Below are 19,579 nucleotides of genomic sequence, written 5' to 3'. Positions count from 1 at the left end.
TTTTTGAAGAAGACTTGCTGGGTGTAAATAGACATAGGGACAAAATAGGAAAAATATGATAAAATTGAAATGTTGGGTGTAACTAGCAATTTACTGGGTACATTTAGAAGCACCCTAAAAAATTTATATATATAGTGCTTCTATACATAACCGTTAGTACAATTACAAAAGAAAACCTGTGTGTTTTTTTTTTTTGGTAATCAAAGAACTTGCAAGACCACAAAGGCAGAAACTACCAGAAGAAAACAGAAAGAAAACCTGCTAATTAAGGACGAGCAGTTTGAGTTTCTAATAGTTGGAAGAACAATAAGAATTAGATTGAATTTATCACAGAGTATAACAAATGTTTCATCTAATTTTTATTTTTTTTGAATAAATGTTTCATCTAATTCTATCTCCATAGGAACAACATTTCAAATTTGCGCCACATATATAAGTTTCTTTAGAAGTGTCTAATAATTAAAGGACTGACTTAATTAAGGAATGAGGTTTTAGTTCCCTTACAGAGGTAAATGCGGGTTGTATGTATGACATCCGGATATATACTAGATCATCGTGTAGGTAGGATTCTCTATCACACGATACAAAACATGTTTCATTATCATAATAATGATTGAATGCAACAGTAATACTAGCAATTAGATAGTTCATCACAGAATCTTGAAATTGTGGTCCTTATCAATCTTATTATCTTATCAATTATCACTCTCATTTTACGGAACCTTCGTAGGCCTTGTGTCTATATCAAACGCGCTCCAAAGCTAATTAGCCACCAATATATCATGCACTAAAAATCGCAAAAACCAGAAGGCCCCTAAGAAAAGAAGGGACAAAATTAAAGCTTGGGAAAATATCACCAAAATCCCGTGCTGATGATCCACCATGTGATTTGTGAACCGGCCAAAACTCACAAAGAAAGAGCTAGCTCTATTACTAAAGAGGCAAAAGCAACATGTATTAGCAAGCATTTGAGCATTTTGATAAGGATGTTTTGGTCGAAAAAGGGTAGGTTGGTCATTGGATTGTATATCGTCCCTAGCTTTAGGAAGATCGATCATCGTCGACCACTCCTTGGAGAAGAAAAACAGATTGAAGTATGATAGAAACTGGCTAGCTGGTTTTGAGCTTTCTAACACTGTTGTGGTGGTTGTAGAAATCACAACCATATTTCATTTTCGGGACCAACGTTTGTGTAATGAGTCTAATGACTCGCATAAGCCAATATTGTTCATGTGCGTGGTTCGTTTTTGGCAGTTGATGAAGTAATTGACAACCCTAATTACAATCAAATTCAGTGGAATTATTTGATCTTACGTTAGAATAACAGTTATTTCTCATAATTTAATCATCTTCAGATAATATGGAAGAGATTAATCAGTGTAATCTTTAATTTTAAATCGATTTAGGGTTCTATATCTTCCTAGATGTTTTCATTAGTTTATGTTGTTGAATGCTAATTGTTAGTTTATGACCTCAAACCGTCTAAAGTTGAAGTTACATCAAAATTCATGTTAGTCATTTTAATGTGTGTTCCACTAGCTAGATGCGTGTAATATGGTTAAAACATAAAGCAAGTCTCATCGTTTTCAAAAAAAAAAAAGCAAGTCTCATATGCTCCTTGTCAAGCAAAGTTTCGTATAAATGGTTAAAGACATATGAGTATGACTAACTTATTTTAGGCTTCTTGTTGAAACTTCATTCATAATTTAATTAATACGAGTTTTCAGATTGATAAGACTTTCAACACTAAACTCGACCAGTAATTAGATAAGGGAGACATTATTAGGCACTAAACCCCCAAAATTAGGGGAGGCATTTGACACTAAACCTTCACATCAGGTAACCCTAAACTGTCTCTCTTCTCTTCCTATATCACAATTTGGCTAATCTCAAGAGCACAATCTATCTAAGGGTTTTCTTAGGTGGCCCTGATGTCATGCTGACATAATCATAAGAAGGTTTTTCGGTTTTTCCTTTTACTTGTTTTGTCCTTGTGGTTGTTTTATATCTTACTCCTTTGCTCATTTTTATCCAAATATTGAATGCTATATATGTACACCCTTCAGATGTAGAAGGCTATCCTTCCTTCACAAATTCACTATATATCACTTGGAGATCAGGACACCATAAGAAGTATCCTACTATTGTCTTAGGCAAGGGCATACAAGTAAAATCATGAAGCTGCTATAACTTATAAGACCCCAAAGGAGCCTAGACAATTACATTATTTTAATCACACTCCCAGCCAACGCTTTCTTAATGTACATGGAGCAACCACCATTCACTGAAGATGACCTGATCACTCCCACCACCACCGCTGCCGCAGCCACCACCACCACCACCACCCAAGATAATGAAAACCAACAACGCACAGGCACCCGGCACCCGGTTTATCGTGGCGTGAGGAAGCGGCGGTGGGGGAAATGGGTGTCCGAAATCAGGGAGCCACGCAAGAAGTCACGCATTTGGCTAGGGTCCTTTCCGGTGCCCGAGATGGCAGCCAAGGCTTATGACGTGGCGGCATACTGCCTCAAAGGGCGGAAAGCGCAGCTGAACTTCCCCGACGAGGTGGAGCACTTGCCGAGGCCCTCCACCTGTACGGCTAGGGATATTCAGGCGGCAGCAGCTAAAGCAGCACAGACTATGAAGTCATCAAGTACAGCTAGCAGAAGCACTGATGATCAGGATCATCACCGTGATGTATCGGACGACGGCAGCGCCGATGACTTTTGGGGTGAGATTGAACTTCCGGAGCTGATGAACAGCGGGACATGCTATTCGAACTCATGTGGTTGGAGTACGTTTTCCGGTGAGGCAGCAGCATTAACATGGCCAGAAGGAGAGGCATGTCTATAAGACGATGATATATTAGTTGCTTATGTACGTTTGGTTGGTGAATAATATATGTGCTCCAGTTTATGAATACCAACTTAAGTAGATGGATTTTGTTGTTCTTATTTAATTTTGTTCGTAGAGTTTATATTATACATCCAGCTAATTAAGAAGAGTGTCTCTCGGGGTTGTTCCTCAGGTTCCAATAAAACTTCAACCTCATTATCTGCATCACAATTCACAATCTTAAAAGAATGGTAGATATAGTGATATATAAATATAGATAATGTTGCTCTCAGTTCCCAGGTCATGTGGGAATTGCTGATCATCGACTTGCAGGTTTTGGCCAAAATATAGGGACTGCTTGACCACTTTCGTTATACGTACCATTCGAAGGTTGGGACAATAGCGCTAAGGCTGCAAATTAATATGCATAGTCTAGATATTTCAATCGCGGATCAGAATGTACTGCCTATATATAATTACATTTTGACATGTAACTATTGTGTTGCGGTAATTCGAATACAGTAATTTGCAGATAAAACAGTAACAAGTCAATATGAGAATGTTCGTTAGCTAGACTCCAGTACAAGGTTGAAGATGATATGTTCCTACTTTTCTTAGCTATAGTTATATAGTGCCCTGTATTCTTAATATGCATGTATTCAGGCTTCCATCTTGAGTTGCTTGTAATTGTAGCGGATTGATGCTGTTGAAGCAAATAAAGCAACACCTATTTGGAGCATGTTAGTAAGCAAGAAATAGGGATCCTTATTTTCTGATTAACTTTTTGTCTGCGTTGATTTTGTTCTTATATCATGCCACTTTAGAGTTTCAGTTTCTAGTTGAATACAAGAGTGAAGTCACACTCATTTCTCCTCATCAATCTACTGTGGTAGTATCGTTTTGGCAACCAACGATTGACATGTTATAATCCACCCTAGCTCTAAAGTTTGTTCTATGTTGCAATGTATTATTTTGGGGGTTCTCTAACAGTAATAAGTTGTGATTGGGGGTAAGTACCATTTTCATAAGAATTGTCTTATGATTACTACCGCGTTTAGAATTTGTTTGACTACTAATGACCTTATATGATAAGGTTAATTTAATTTGATAAGTTTGATGGATTAACGTACATGTAGTGAATCTTGAAGTACATACAAAAGAAAGTGACTGCATGAACTGATCGATAAACTTCATGAACTCCCAACCAATACAACAGATCGAATACTTGACTGATTAAAGCTATCAAATTAAGGGTACGTTAACAAGCTAGGAGCCTAGGAATGAAATCATCAAATTAATATCCACAATTGTAGCATACACAAGGGTTAACAAGCTATAGGGATGAGTGCCTAAGTTGGCTAGAGAAATTCTACAATGAAATATGGGTAACATGCCCACTTGAAGTATAGGGTAGATTTAATAGGTGAAAAAGGAGATTAAGACATGAGAGAAAAAGTTACAAACTATGCATGCATGTGAGATATAAAAAGAAAAAGAAAAAAGGAAAAATTCAAGCCCCAACCTATGAAAGTATGAATCAGAGCTATGCATGCAGGACCATGCAAGCATGTCAAATAGACATGGCACTTTTCTGCAGTTTGGTAAATGATCGGCGGAACAACTTCTTTTTTGTAGATGCACTACATCAGCTAATTATGGGTTACGTGAAAGCAACTAGCAAATTAGCCTTAGGTTGCATCACTTGTATGTCTAATTCTTTAACTGAGCTCCAGGTTTTGAAGAAGTTTGGTTTATTATGTCGTCCCTATCAGACTCTGAGGATTACATAGATCTATTGGCATCCTCCTCTGTTTGGTTGGATTAAAGTCAATACCGATGGTGCATGGCAAAAGACTACAGGGAAATTTGGTTATAGTGGAATTTTTAGGGATTTTCACGGATCTTTCCTTTGTGCTTTTGCTTCAAACCTTGAAATTCCTAACTCTATGGATGCGGAGGTTATGGCAGTTATTCAAGCTATTGAGCTGACTTGGGTTAAGGATTGGAAGCATATTTGGCTTGAGGTGGATTCAACAATTGTGCGTAATTTCTTGCGGGATCCTCATCTTGTTCCATGGCGTTTGAGAGTGGCATGGGGTGGTAATTGTTTGCACCGCATTTCTGAGATGAATTTTCGATCTTCTCATATCTTCAGGGAAGGTAATCAGGTGGCAGATGCTCTTGCCAATATGGGTTTGTCGATGTCTCTGCGTTATCTTGGTGGGATGAACCTCCCCACTTCATTCGAGGCATGTACGAACGAGATAAGTTCGGTCTTCCTAACTTTCGTTCTCATTGATTTGCTTTATAGTGTACATAGTTTTTTGTCTCTTATTTGGCGTTTTCAGGTACTGGCTTTAGTGTCATCCAACTTGATTGTAATATATTTTTTTATTAATAAATTTGAGGTGGGAAAGCACTCTACTCTATCTAGCTCCTGTTAACATAAAATAAAAAAAAGTGATCGGCGGTGAAAATCGGTCGCACTTTTTTTTGGAAATGGGTTTTTTGGATATAGGGAAGGCAGCTCACTAATCCAAAAATATTATGCGCCCGCATGTTGTTGGAAGCAAATTTGCTCCCCACCATTTGCTCCCCACCCTTCTACCCCACCCCTTTGGATGAATGACAAGTGTTACTTTCACTCTTTTTGTTAAAATAATTAAATTTAAAAGACACTTGTTATTCATCCAAAGGGGTGGGGAGGAGGGTGAGGAGCAAATGGTGGGGAGCAAATTTGCTTCCCATGTTGTTCGTTAGAAACCAACTAACATCTGAGTCCAAGATGATTTCCGCACGATAGTACGTAGTACGACCCTACTAACCCAATGTTTTTCAACTTATAAGTCTGCAGGCAAGTACCTGACAGTCTGGACTCGTGATGACACACACTCTCCGATCTAAATGCTGACACTTTTTACCAGTGTCGTGTGGCAACCTACCAATAAGAGATTGAAAATGTAGGGCTCGAACTTGAGTAAGGGTCAGGCTCGAACTTGCCATGCATTCTTGCCAAAGTTGGAAAGTAAGGTTAATTCTCTAGTCAATATTGTTGAAAGGTGAATAATGTGAAAGTATTTTTTTCTTCGATCAAATAAACAACTCAAATATGATAACCAATCTATTGTAGAATTTAATAACACAACTGATATGTTAGATTACTTTGAGCAATAAATTCTTGCTCTAATGCTTTTACGATGGATTAGAACAAAAACTGGTATAAGAAGCAGAAGAAGCAAAGGAGGAGGTACAATACGCTAGAGAAGAAAAAATCTCAATACAAACAGATTAGCAAAATTTCAGACCAACTAGAGAAACATATATAGACAAGCAACAACCCGGCCTTACTGAGAGGGGAACTGGGGAAGCTCTCGCTTCTCTCTCTATCTTACCCCTACCCTTTTACGTGGTAGTTTTTTCCCTACCCTCCTTGGTGGTAGCTCTCTACTCCGATCAGTCCGATGACGGTGGCTCTCCCTTATGTTTTTCTTTCACTTGTCCTTTCCTTCAATTTCCTATGCTTTTCCCTTTGTTTTCCTTCCTTTTTCTCATCACTGATATCGTCCTAATCTTCCGATCTCAGCTTACCTTTCCTTTTCTTTCTCCCTTTTTTCAAATCTCAGATTCTTCACTTTCTAGGTGCACATCTTCCTCACCAATCAATATTTTCAACAAAAGTTCACCGATTCAGTTCTCCGAATTCGGTGTTGCATCGTATGTCATGTAAAGGCACGTCAGCAATTCAGATGCTGCCTTTCTCTTCCCCTCTTTCTTTTTTATGTTTTCTTTGGTTCTCGTTCTGTCTGGCAAGGCCAGACGTTATGCTGATGGTGTTCAAGGATGTTATGCATAGTTTTGAGATTTGGAATCACAGTTGGAATGTGATATGGTTTGTTCAAGGCTCCTGGTTGCTTTACCTGTGACGTCTATGTGACACATAATGGGTCAGTTTGTGGCGGTTTCAACACAAGCTTTTTCCTTCTCTTCGTATGCAATTAAGCTAAACAAGCTGTGGGGTTCTCGTTATGGGGTGATTTCAGCGTTCTCCGAGATTTTGGCAAATTTTATTTCAATTCTGAGTCTTTTCAGTTTCGACACGTGGCTTTGGCCATTTCGACGTGTGTTCTCTTTTCCTCTCTTGGATGGTTTGCGACGTGGATGGATAATGATGAGTTGTTTGTTTTTGTGTTTATCTTATTTAGTTTAAAGCTTGTTAAGTTTATCTTGTTTTGTTTGTTTGCTTACTCCCAAATTTATGAGTTTTGTAATATTGTTTGTAAAGCTTCACTTTTTCAATAATACTTGGACTTCCACCGTCAAAAAAAAAAAAAACACATATGCAGATGTAGAACCTCCCACTTTAGAGAAAAAACAGAGACTTATACCACTAACCCATGATGATTTTAGCTTTCCTTTATAGTGGTATATAAATATCATTAATTACTGGAACAAATTTGCTAGTGATGTGCTTCGATAGTTCGATGGGTTGCTTTTTGTCTCTAGCTATATCTCTTTCTGTTTCCATTTTAGATATTTCCCACACCGATTTCGTTCCATTCTCAGTTCTTATGTTCATCTTCTTCCATCTCACCAATTCACCCAGATCTGCTCTTCTTCTTCTTCTTCTTTTGTTTTTGGGATTAAAGATATGTTCTTCTTCTTCTTCTTCTTCTATTCTCATCTCACCATCTTATCTGTAATTTCTAAAAGCTCCACATACTCTTCTATTTCCATCTTCCGTAGGGCTGATGTAATTTTATTTCAGCAATAAATCCCCAAAGCAAATCCACAAAAATAGAAAAATTAAATGGTTGGATCTTGAGGGAAAACACCCATTCCGCAGTATGAGAAAAAGAAGAACACCCCACAAACAAGTATGGGGATGCTTTCGTTATCCATTGAAATTGAGTAGGAAAGTATGAGAAATCAATTCGAAGGAATAACAATTCCATGAAAATCTAGTTTAAGTTCAGATAGCATGGTTTGAGACTAACAAGATGTATGAGAGGAGAAGAAGATGAACAGAAGTATAGAACTGGGTTTGAAGAGATTTGAGAGAAGAAGAAGATGAACCCGTTTCTAGAGAGGTGTGAGGAGAAGCAGAAGGAACCGGCTGCAGTTAGGCTAAGAGTTGGGATGAGATCAGGCTTTCATCAAAACCGTAGGATTGATTCATTTAAAACCCAACGGCTGAGATTGACTCGTCCCTTTCTGTCCCTTAAAAAATGTCCCTCAGGTGAGCAGCCCTGTACATTTCTTTGTAAAAAACGAGCCAAAGAGTCAAAGACGAATTGCTTCTTTCAAGCCTCCTTTCACTGGAAAATGCATACAACGATGATTTTATTATGAATTAAATTCAGTTTACCCCCTTGTAGTTTGGGGGTGACTTCATGTTAGTCCTTACACTTTTATTTTTATCAATTTACCCTTTGAACTCTTCAATTTCTGTCTGCCGTGCCCAAATTCTCATATTCCGCTTGAATTGACCTTTAATTATCAGCAGTTAAGGTTCGATTTGGACATATAAGGTCCGATTTGCCCAAATTCTAGATACTAGCCTCACAGTCATGGTTAAAATTATCAGTAGTTAACGTCCGATTTGGACAGAATATAGGACATTTGGTCACGCTTGAGGAAAATTCAAAAGTTTGAAGGGTAAACTGATGAAATTGAAAGTATAGGGATTAACATGAAGTTACTCCCAAACTTCATGGAGGTAAACTGAATTTAATTCTTTTATTATTGGACCACCGTCTTGTAAGTCTATGCGGAAATTGCATGTCAATTGCAATCGATGTCATGGCCAAAATATGTACGAGTTTTCTGCTGCATCCTAAATGATCTGTGCTTATTCTGGTCATGAATATATCAGTCCCATACATGCTTTCGTTTCTTTGGAGCTTATTCAATTAATTGATTAGACATAAGTCGGCACTGGGTGCCAAGCAAAGCGAGACATATAGCTAGCTAGCAAGGTTGCAACAACATGGGGATTGATTTAAGGAGATTATATTAGGAGTTAATTGGCAAAGTATGCAAGTGGTGGAGCAGAATCCATTAAACGTACGTCTTGAATCCCAAACATCAGCTAGCTGCTTCATTTCGTTATCAAATTTGGCTTAAGTTTGTCGTCTCATGATTGTCTGGCTCTGGCATAGTATCAAAGCTCTAATTGGACCGAAGGAATTATAGAAATTCAAACTTTCAATAAGGTCAAGTCATGTCAATGGATGGAGGAGTCTCTATATACACATGTAACACATTCCTAAAGATACCTAGGAGATGTGAGACTTTGCTAACCCTAGCACTGATCGATCTTGATCAACCGTAAAGTTGGAGCCATTATTCGGAACTCCTCCTCGCCAGCCAGATCAGGTGTCAAAAGCTGATCGAGGGTTCGGCATTTCATCTCTGCATACACCTGCTGCCTCGATCGGTACCTTATTAAGAACATAAAGGATTTACTGCTGAAGCCGATTAACAACTACTGGTGGAAAAACCCACATCCTTACTCACTATATATGTTTCAAATGTAATCATGCACGCCAGTACCAATATTGTGGCTTCTTCAAGACGATGACACAACTGCAAATTTATGGGGTTTTGAACTCGATCGTTGTTAATTTCCTTTAACAAATAACCAGAAAAAATAAACGATGAGATATTCCGTCACCAAAGGAATTAATATATTGTGAACTCATCATCATTATGCAAATACTAATTGAAACATGTTTTGTTTTAACAGAAGCATTATGTCATTACCTGTTTGTCTTAGTTGCTTGAGGATCAAGTATATCATCCTTTAAGGTTAAGGAATCCATTAACAACAATATTTGGTAACCTGTGTTGGTGGTGCATTAGGAAATCTATTCTGAGTTAACTTAGTAATCTCTTGTTACTAATACATCTCGATCGATAAATAAGATGCTTTGGTCCATGCTCTCTCTACAACAAGACCTTCATCAGCCTATCTCCATATATGGTGCATTAGCAGAGAGGAGAAGACAAATTATCTTTGGAAGACAACATATATACAATTTAAGATCACAAACACAATTTTGGTCTTTTATCTTGATTTAATTTACCTGTGCAACAACCTGAAGCAGCTGATGTTTGGGATTAAAGATGTTTGATCAATTTCTTCAATAATTTCATTAATTTGGGTTGAAATATAAATCGTTGACGGGAGTAGATTCACGGCTGAGACTATACGTACTAATACCAGAGTGGGATATATATACGTACATACACAGTATTATTACCATGGGAAAATGCCCAAATGCACAAAAACAGGGATTTTAATGCCCACTTCAATGTAAATCTTTTCTCTTAACTTATTCCAATGATTTTTAATAAAATTACGAGTATATCTTGTATCGATAAGTAAACTACTTCTCTCTCTAATCAAATCTAATATCTCTCTCTTCTCTCTCTCTCTCTCTCTCTCTCTCTCGTTAAGGCATCAATCGTCGAAGCCCGACGGCGACGCTCCTCAGCCACGCCGGCGACACTCCTCAGCCACGCCAGCGACGTTCCTCGGCCTCGACACGACGAACCTCGGCTCGTGCTTCATCGTCAGAGCTCGCCGATCTCTGACTCCGGCCACTTATTCCGAGCAGAACCGCGAGGTCCTTAGCCACGCCGGCGACGCTCCTCAGCCTCGACACGATGAACCTCGGCTCATGCTTGAATCCAGATCTAGCTCGTGCTTCGTCGTCAGAGCTCACCGATCTCTGACTCCGGCCACTTATTCCGAGCAGAACCGCTAGGCGCTGCGCTTCTGGTTGTGCTCCCGCTCGTGGAGTTGAACTGTGTAACGATGGCGTCTGATGGATCTGCATGGTGGTGGCTTCGGGTGCGTGGTGAGGGAGGTGAAGCAGTTTTGATGAGGGAGGAGTAGGTACAGTGAGGGAAGGCGCATGGTAAGGGAGTAGATCCGGTGTGTGAGGGTGCATGGCTCTGCGGTAGGTGTAGTTGTATTTTTGTAGCTGATAGGTAGCTTGATTATTTGTGTTGTAGTTTTGATTAATTATTAGCGGTCAATAACTTGATTATGTTCTGGTATTTCTTCTTTTCTATTATAATAAGCTGAAATAAGTTGATTATTGGAGGTCGGTAACTAATTATTAGAGGTTAGTAACACGATTATTAGGGGTCAGTAACTGGTTACTGGGAGTCAATAACTGGTTATTAGGGGTTATTAACTGGTCAGTAACTGGTTATTGGGGGTCAGTAACTAGTTACAGGGGAAACTCTGGTGACCGGAGTCCGGCGGTCGGGGAAATTCCTGTGACTGGAGTCTGGTGGTCAAGAAAATTCCGGTGACCGGAGTCCGACGGCCGGTGACCAGAGTCTTGTGAGATTCCGGCCAAGTATTCTCTCTTTCATTTTCTCTCTCTATGCATGTTTAAGGGGTGAGGGTAAAATAGTCTTAAAATAATATGGTTTGTTAAGACTTTAGTAAAGATTTGTGCATTTGGGCATAAAAAATGTTACCATATATTGAAATAGGCTAATGAAAAATATTGTCATTAAAATGGGAAATGAGGGGTTTAAATTAGTATTAAATAGACATTTTCCCTTACCATAAATGGAGCACCATTAATAAGCACAGCTGATCGAATTTTTGAGAAAGGAAGATCGAAGTAGATCGAATGAACAGCCTGTATGCAATTTGTGGAGCCATCATGAATCTGTCCGTGTCACCAATCATGCACTATATGCCAACATATTACAAAAACCCAGTACCGTAATTTGTACAATCTCTGCGTTTTTTTTTTTTGATCGATTTTACTGCATCGACTGTCCGATACGATCATATCATAGTTACCTGGCTGGATTCAGAAGTTAACGAGATCGGGTAAGTTAATTTGAATGCATGCCATGAAATAATCATGCATGCCCTGGAATTCGAAGAAACAGTATAGATTACTGCTTCTTATATTGAATATTGTACCTGTGCAGCAGAAAGAGAAAGATTTACTTGCACAGAAAAGGAAAGGCCATAAACATCATTGTGGGGATCAACAAGAAGACATGGGAAAAAACAAGTGGGTGAGTGCCAAATAAATGTCTTTGTTAGGTAGTCTTTTTCTGTTTTCATAATATTTGACACCACAGAAGCAGATGAAATAATACACGTGAGGAAATTTTAGAGGGAAAGATGTGGAGGGAAATTCAGGGGGTCTATGTCAGAGTTTTAATATAATTACCTCTTCTGCAGACTGATGTTGAAGCCGAGGACCCTGCAGTTTCATCAAGAATTCTGAGAAGAAAACGATGGTTGTGCTGTACCTGTTTCCGTGTCGCACTGTTTCTCAATGCATGATAAAGTATTGTTGTTTGCGGATTGAAACAGCCATTCAAACATTGGATACTATCGTACTAGCTTGTTAAGCAAATAGCAGATGTCTGCACATAAGTTATGGGTAAGTTATGGGAATCGTATAATGCTGTTGCTGATCAAAGGGCGAAATCTTGTAGCTAGTGATGAGTATGAATGAATGCTTTACACAAGAACTATGAGTGACCACTGAGAGATTTTACTGCCGGGAAAAGAACCTTGCTATATCTGCAGATTCATGTGTGTGGTGTGTCTCGTGTAAGATATTGTACTTTGGTCATAACTTAAATGTATGATTGTTACTAAATGAGAGTTGTGTTGTGCTCAATGTTTTAAAGATCCCCGACTAGAGCCGATTAATTTCCACCTAGGCACTAGACGATGCTTCACTGTTTTGATTATGGTCCGTCTAAAAAGCTAGAAAACCGAATAATCTCCGATTAATCCCCCGATTAATCCTCTAAGCGCTAGTCACTGGTTTTCCGCCCGATTAGCACTTAGCGTTTTTTAGAACATTGGTTGTGCTACTAATACATTTTCCTCGCAAACTTTGCACTCCCAGACTCGACCATTCCTAAAGTTGGAGTGCACCATAGAGAAAAGAAGGAAAACCTCAACATGGGGGGAATTGAGATCCGAGTTCTCGATTTGGGCCTAAAAAATCTACAAAATAAACCCAAAGAAGAGTGGACTATATACTCAAGCCCAATAGCATTATTGGAAAACAGATAAGCCCAAGGGAGTTTTGCCTCTTTTGAAATACTTTCCCTAAAAAATCAAACCGACCTTCACCCAAACCCCAATACGACGCCGTTTCACCAATCCTTACACCTATAACCTATTCACAAAGGCGTTGGGGGTTTCACAGACCTAAACCCTTTTAAATCCACCACCGGAATCCTCCTCCTCTCTTCCTCCCGCCAAAGCTCTCCACACAAACCCTAGCTCTACTTCCCCCCGATCACAAATCTCATACTCGCCGCCTTCACAAAACCCTAACCCTTCAACAATGGAGTGGAACCCTCAGGACCTCCACACACTCTCCCAGTGCTTCGTCAACACTCTCTCCCCCTCGCCGGAGCCTCGCCGCCGCGCCGAGGCCATACTCTCCGATTTCTCCCAGAAGCCAAACTACGGCCTCGCCGTGCTCCGCCTCGTCGCCGAGCCCAACGTCGCCGAGGAGATCCGCCAGGCCGCCTCCGTCAACTTCAAAAACCACCTCAAGGTGCGGTGGTCCCCCGCCCCCAACTCCGACGAGCCGAGGATCCAGGACGCCGAGAAGGAGCAGATCAAAGCCCTGATCGTCTCCCTCATGCTCAACGCCACCCCCAGAATCCAGGGCCAGCTCAGCGAAGCCCTAGTTTTGATCGGCAAGCATGATTTCCCGAGGCTCTGGCCCAATCTGCTCCCGGAGCTCACCGGAAGCCTCCAGAAGGCTTCCCAGGCCGGCGACTACGCTTCCATTAACGGTATTCTCGGAACCGCTAACTCTATATTTAAGAAATTTCGGCATGAGTTCAAGACCAATGAGCTTTTGTATGATTTGAAATACTGTTTGGAGAATTTTGCCGCACCGTTGTTGGAAATTTTCTTGAAAACGGCTAATTTGATTGAGTCTGCTGCCAACGCCAATGCCGCGGCGCTCAAGCCGCTGTTTGAGTCTCAGAGATTGTGCTGCAGGGTTTTCTTCTCGTTGAATTATCAGGAGTTACCTGAGTTTTTCGAGGACCATATGAATGAGTGGATGACTGAGCAGATGAAGTATCTAGCCAATAGTTATCCTGCACTGGAGAATAGTCCTGATGGGCTTGCGCTAGTAGATGAGTTGCGCGCTGCGGTGTGTGAGAATATTAACCTTTATATGGAGAAGAACGAGGAAGAGTTTCAGGCTTACTTGAATGGTTTTGCGCTAGCTGTGTGGAATTTGTTAACAACTGTCTCTCAGTCACCGAGCCGTGATCAGCTGGCTGTTACTGCTATTAAGTTTTTGACTACTGTTAGCACAAGTGTGCATCATAGTCTATTTGCTGGTGAGGGAGTGATACCTCAGATTTGTCAGGGCATTGTGATCCCAAATGTGATGTTGAGGGATGAGGATACGGAATTGTTTGAAATGAACTACATTGAGTTCATCAGGAGGGATATGGAAGGCAGTGATCTTGATACTAGGAGGAGGATTGCTTGTGAGCTTCTTAAAGGAATTGCTACCAATTATAAACCACAGGTTACCAATTTGGTTTCTGTACAGATACAGAATTTGCTAACCTCTTTTGCTGCAAACCCAGAGAAGAATTGGAAGGACAAGGACTGTGCAATTTACTTGGTTGTATCACTTGCTACTAAGAAGGCTGGGGGCACTTCTGTTACGACTGATCTTGTTGATGTTCAGAGCTTCTTTGGGTCAGTGATTGTTCCAGAACTGCAGAGTCAGGATGTGAATGGATTTCCTCCAATGCTTAAGGCGGGAGCATTGAAATTTTTCACAATGTTCCGGACTCATATACCAAAGCCTATGACATTACAATTTTTCCCAGATTTGATTCGGTTCCTTCGTGCAGAGTCCAATGTAGTTCACTCGTATGCTGCAAGTTGTATTGAGAAGCTTTTGCTGGTAAAGGATGAGAGTGGACAAGCAAGATATACATCATTAGATATTTCCCCAGTGCTGCCACAACTGATGAACAACCTCTTTGAGGCTTTACAGGTTCCAGAATCCGAGGAAAATCAATATATAATGAAGTGTATTATGCGAGTTCTCGGGGTTGCAGACATATCGCGTGAGATTGTTGGACCTTGTATTACGGGGTTAACATCAGTACTCAACAAAGCTTGTGAAAACCCCAAGAATCCAGTATTTAACCACTATGTTTTTGAGTCTGTGGCTGTCCTTGTGAAGCGAGCATGCGGGAAGGATGCTTCTCTCATAGCTGTTTTTGAGATAAACCTTTTCCCCAGTATCCAGAAGATATTGGTTGAAGATGTGCAAGAGTTCTATCCTTATGCACTTCAGCTGCTGGCTCAACTTGTTGAGTTGAATAGGCCACCCATTCCACAGAGTTACATGCAGATTTTTCCAATGCTTTTGTCTCCTGACTTGTGGAAAAAGGCTTCCAATGTCCCTGCTCTTGTGCGTTTGCTTCAAGCATTCCTTAAGAAGGCACCCCATGAGCTCAACCAAGAGGGCAGTTTGAGACAGGTCCTTGAGATATCCAATAAGCTTGTCTCAGCCCGCAGTACTGATGAACAGGGTTTCTATGTGCTAAATACTGTTGTTGAGAGCCTTGATTTTAATGTGATTGCACCTTACATTGGTCAGATTTGGAGTTCCCTTTTCACAGTGCTTCAAACCAGGCAGTCACCAAAGTATATCAAGTGTCTACTGATTTTTATGTCACTTGTTCTAGTCAAGCATGGCTCTACAAATCTTGTCGAGTCAGTGAATGGCATTCAGGCTAACCTGTTTCTGATGATCTTGGGGCAGTTTTGGATATCCAATCTTACGCATATTACTGGATTCATTGAGACTAAGTTGACTGCGGTCGCATCAACCCGACTCCTGTGTGAGTCTCAAATGCTTCTGGATGCTGCAGCTGTTGAGCACTGGGGGAAATTGCTTAACAGCATTATAACCCTTCTTTCACGAGCTGAGCAGGACAGGGTTGAAGAGGATCCCGAAATGCCTGAATTTGCAGAAAATGTTGGATATTCTGCCACCTTTATTCGGCTGCACAATGCTGGGAAGACTGAGGATGATCCGCTGAAAGATATAAGAGATGCAAAGGAATTTTTGGTGACTTCATTGGCTAGGCTTTCTGCGCAATTCCCTGGCAGATACCCTCAAATCATCAGTCAATATGTCGAACCAGCCAATCAGGCAGAACTACTACGTCTCTGCAACTCTTATAACTGCCAAATTGTTTGAGTGAGTATACAACTGCAAACTTCGTCTTTGGTTTTTGATCACTCACGATTTTATATTGTTTTGATGGATGAGTATGAAGCATGTCTTGATTACTAGCTGGAATTATTAGTGTTTGATATTTAATTTTTGGACATGCTATGTATCTTAACACATGAAACACAATGAGGCATTAAGTTGAGTTTGATATAGAGTCTGAGTCTGATCTGTTCTGATATCGAAAGTTGTTGCTTTCTTGGTTCGTTTCTACTATAAGAAGTTGTCTCATCGTATCTTTTCTTAATCGTTAGTCTTTCCGTCTTCTTTGAAATTTGATCCATGCCCTTTTTACGTTCATTTCCTTGTTGATTCATTTGTCATTCAATTATCATGTACTTTTTTTCAAATTTTATATTTTATATTTTATATTTCTCAGTGAAATGGTATTCAAAAGGTTTATGAGTGTTACAGTGTTTATCTTAGAAATGTTTTGTCGTTGGTAATGTAATAAACATTTGGACATATGATTTATGTATCTTGGGGAAACTACAGGTTAAGAGAGGATAATGAAACATAGTATTTTTTTGCTTAGATTAGAAGGGTGGTACTGAAGTAGTCAAATAGCTTCTGAAAGTATATGTTTACATGGAAATACAGTAGATATGAGTGTAAACATTAGAGAGATTTCAATAGAAATATATAGTTTGTGGATTTGATCAGTTAATATTACTGTGGTTCAAGAGGAAGTAACATTATTTACTTGAACACTGTGTGTGCTGATTAAATGCTGGTTATAAAAATAACAGGGTTGCTCTATTTAGGTTTAAACAGTAACTCAAGCACATTGATTTAAGTTAATTGATTCCGGTAGACATTTAAGGAAGTTAAATATACGAAACTACACTCAGTCTATGAAAGTAGTGCTAAGACCACATGCTCAAATTCTGAAAATAATGTGTAGTTGATGTAAGCTGGACCAAAAAATAAAAAGAAGAGATAGTCATCTTCTAGAATATTGTGCTTATGGAGACATCTGTTTACTCGAGTTCCATTTTGGAAACTGAAAGATACAGGGATCTGGTTGTACATGCCCTTTCTTTTACATTTGATCTGCCTAATTTACAGTACTCTTATGTATTAACTAGGGAAGCACAATTTCAGGAGATCATATTGTTATGCTTTTCTTGGAGTGTGGTTTCTTTGTTCAGAGGTGTCTTGTAGTGGCTGATATTTGGCCTGGTTGGTTAGGTATTCGGGGCTCCCCAAGTCAAACCGAAAGTTTATCAATACGTTCAAAGGGTTGTCTAGTTGGTCTTCTAGGTATCCGGAACATCTGAAATCTGCTGACCCTTTTCCTAGGCTCTAGCGTGTATGTCTGTATTAATCTATCAGCATTTAGCAGTATGATGTTACAATTAAGTATTTGCCTCGGATATAGTTCAAATTCTCATGTCAGATATGATTTCATAAACATTCTAAGCCACTTAGGTAATGCACTTATTTATTACAGTCCTTTAAGATAATCTCTTTATACTTCTGTTTTTCTGTTAAATCAAAATTTAACAGCTGCTGCTACTAATCATCTAATCTTTATGTGAACTTCCAGGACGTCGTGTGGTGAAGAAGAGGGCATTTTGTTTCAATTTTCATTGAATCTCGGTCACCATGCATTTGTGAGCAACCATTACTCTCATAGTCTAACGGTTCTAGATGAGATTACCTTCATCTCTGCAACTTTTGAGATGTTCTGCGGATATGATATGGGATTTTCGGTTACGCTTTTCGGAGTCGGTCATCATCCATAGCAAGCACCCAGTGTCCCAGTGGTTAATTGCATATTACAGTTGAAATTCTATATCATCATGGGAATTTTTCAAGTCCTGTCTGTTGTCAGCATATGTTGTCATGTAAACTTGCCTTTGTCCTATATTATTGCATGTATACACTATTGCATCACTATGATTTTAATGTTAATGACATCTCAGTTGGTCAAAGTAAGGTTGGCGTAATTTTCTTGTCTCTACCAAGGCAAGTAATATTTCTGCCTTAGTTGAAGCTTACATAATTTTGTAAACTTGGGCTAGAAGGATTACTTCGTTTTAGTTCTGCTCTTTCTATCAAGGCAGCTTTACTTCAATTTTTTTAGTCCTACTCTGATGAAAGGAAGCTTGTAGTGGGCGCATGCTTTCAGCACTCATGAAACATATGCAAGCAGCCTATCATCAAACTTGATCTGGGTTTGGCACTTTGGTATGCATTAGCATTATTGTATTAGTGCACTGCATCTGGTGCACACAATAGTTTTGAGCAATCTCTGGTTTCTAACTGGTTCTAAATCTTGTGGCAAATGCTATTGGATGTGGCCAGATTACTAAAGTTCTGCATAAGATTTGTCAATCCATTAATCTAACTATTGTTGTTAGCATTATAAACCATCTTTGATATTCAATCCAAGAAGGGTCCAGGAACAGTTGATCCATAAAAGAGAAAACAAAGTAAAATTCTCCCATCACCTATGATAAGGAAAACATGTGAGATAGTTGTTTGTTTTATACACCATTGTTTACACCACTCAAGAACCCTAGCTTTCTATAGGCCAAGACAACCTCAATCTCATTTGCAGAAGGAAGACTTCCCAGTGCTGCCCAGGTTTGAGCCCAGTGGCCTATGACCTTTTGAATTGGAGAAGGGTGAAGTCATTGGACCAAGATCAAAAGTGTTCCTCCCTTTCCCCATTACTGGACTTTTCATCAGCCAAAGAATTTCCTACACAAGCACCAAGTCCCAAAGCTTTGCTTAAACAAAAGTGCAATTGATATTAAAAATAGGAATGCTGTGAGGTTTGCTGGAGCTGGACTGATCAACTGACATCCACTAAAACATACTTGGGATTATTTGGGGGATTAAACAGTGTCAAATGGAGGTTTCTTAGTTCTTACCAACAAGCCTTGTTCAATGACTTCAATCCCAACTACTGGTTCCTAGAAATTTGAGATTGTCATGTCTTTCTGGGTACCCCACCTTATGGCCAATGGTCCCTTTTCTATGCTACTAACCTAGACCTACCATCATCACTAAATTGATGGTCCAAACTCCAGAGGGCCATTTCCCAGTGACCAATCCCGGTTTTGCAAACCTACTTGGTGGTTACTTTACCTAATTTGACCAATCCTTTGCCATTTTTGGTGTATGGTGGAAAGAGAACAGTGGACAAACCCAAAAAGCCAAAATATCCAAGGGAGATGAAGATAACAGAAACCAGTAATGTGAAGCAAATTTACTTCTGTTTTTAGTCATGACTCATGAGTGTTAAGAATTCTTTAGACAAGTCTAAAATAAAAACCACACTTGAAGAACTGACCAAAGACATTGTACTTGATTCTTCTCCAGTGGTGGAATTTACTAATTGCATCATGTTAATATGAAGATAAGATGACAATAGATTCATGAATCATACAAATGAAAGGTTTAGATGATATTATTATACAGTTCCCCTATCT

At 39.6% G+C, this 19,579-nt stretch overlaps 2 protein-coding genes across 2 annotated transcripts; both read left to right on the top strand.

The window, feature by feature from the left end:
- The first annotated feature begins 2,265 nt into the window (after nt 1-2,265).
- LOC101292165 (ethylene-responsive transcription factor ERF023-like) lies at nt 2,266-2,856 on the top strand. The gene has a single exon (XM_004308254.1). The coding sequence runs from the start codon at nt 2,266-2,268 to the stop codon at nt 2,854-2,856; it is 591 nt and encodes a 196-aa protein (XP_004308302.1).
- Nucleotides 2,857-13,190: 10,334 nt separating this feature from the next.
- On the top strand, nt 13,191-18,086 carry LOC101308796 (exportin-2-like). The gene is made up of 2 exons (XM_004306608.1): nt 13,191-16,103; nt 17,686-18,086. Exon 1 carries the CDS (start codon nt 13,191-13,193, stop codon nt 16,101-16,103), a length of 2,913 nt encoding a protein of 970 aa, XP_004306656.1. The 3' UTR covers nt 17,686-18,086.
- Nucleotides 18,087-19,579: the final 1,493 nt, after the last annotated feature.

Source organism: Fragaria vesca, linkage group LG7, assembly GCF_000184155.1.
Source record: "Fragaria vesca subsp. vesca linkage group LG7, FraVesHawaii_1.0, whole genome shotgun sequence".
Lineage (NCBI taxonomy): Eukaryota > Viridiplantae > Streptophyta > Magnoliopsida > Rosales > Rosaceae > Fragaria > Fragaria vesca.
Note: the sequence above shows the minus strand (reverse complement) of the source record. Positions and strands in the feature narration are given on the sequence as shown.

Coding starts and splice junctions, on each gene's coding strand:
- LOC101308796 (XM_004306608.1), top strand. CDS start 13,191: ATGGAGTGGAACCCTCAGGACCTCCACACACTCTCCCAGTGCTTCGTC.
- LOC101292165 (XM_004308254.1), top strand. CDS start 2,266: ATGGAGCAACCACCATTCACTGAAGATGACCTGATCACTCCCACCACC.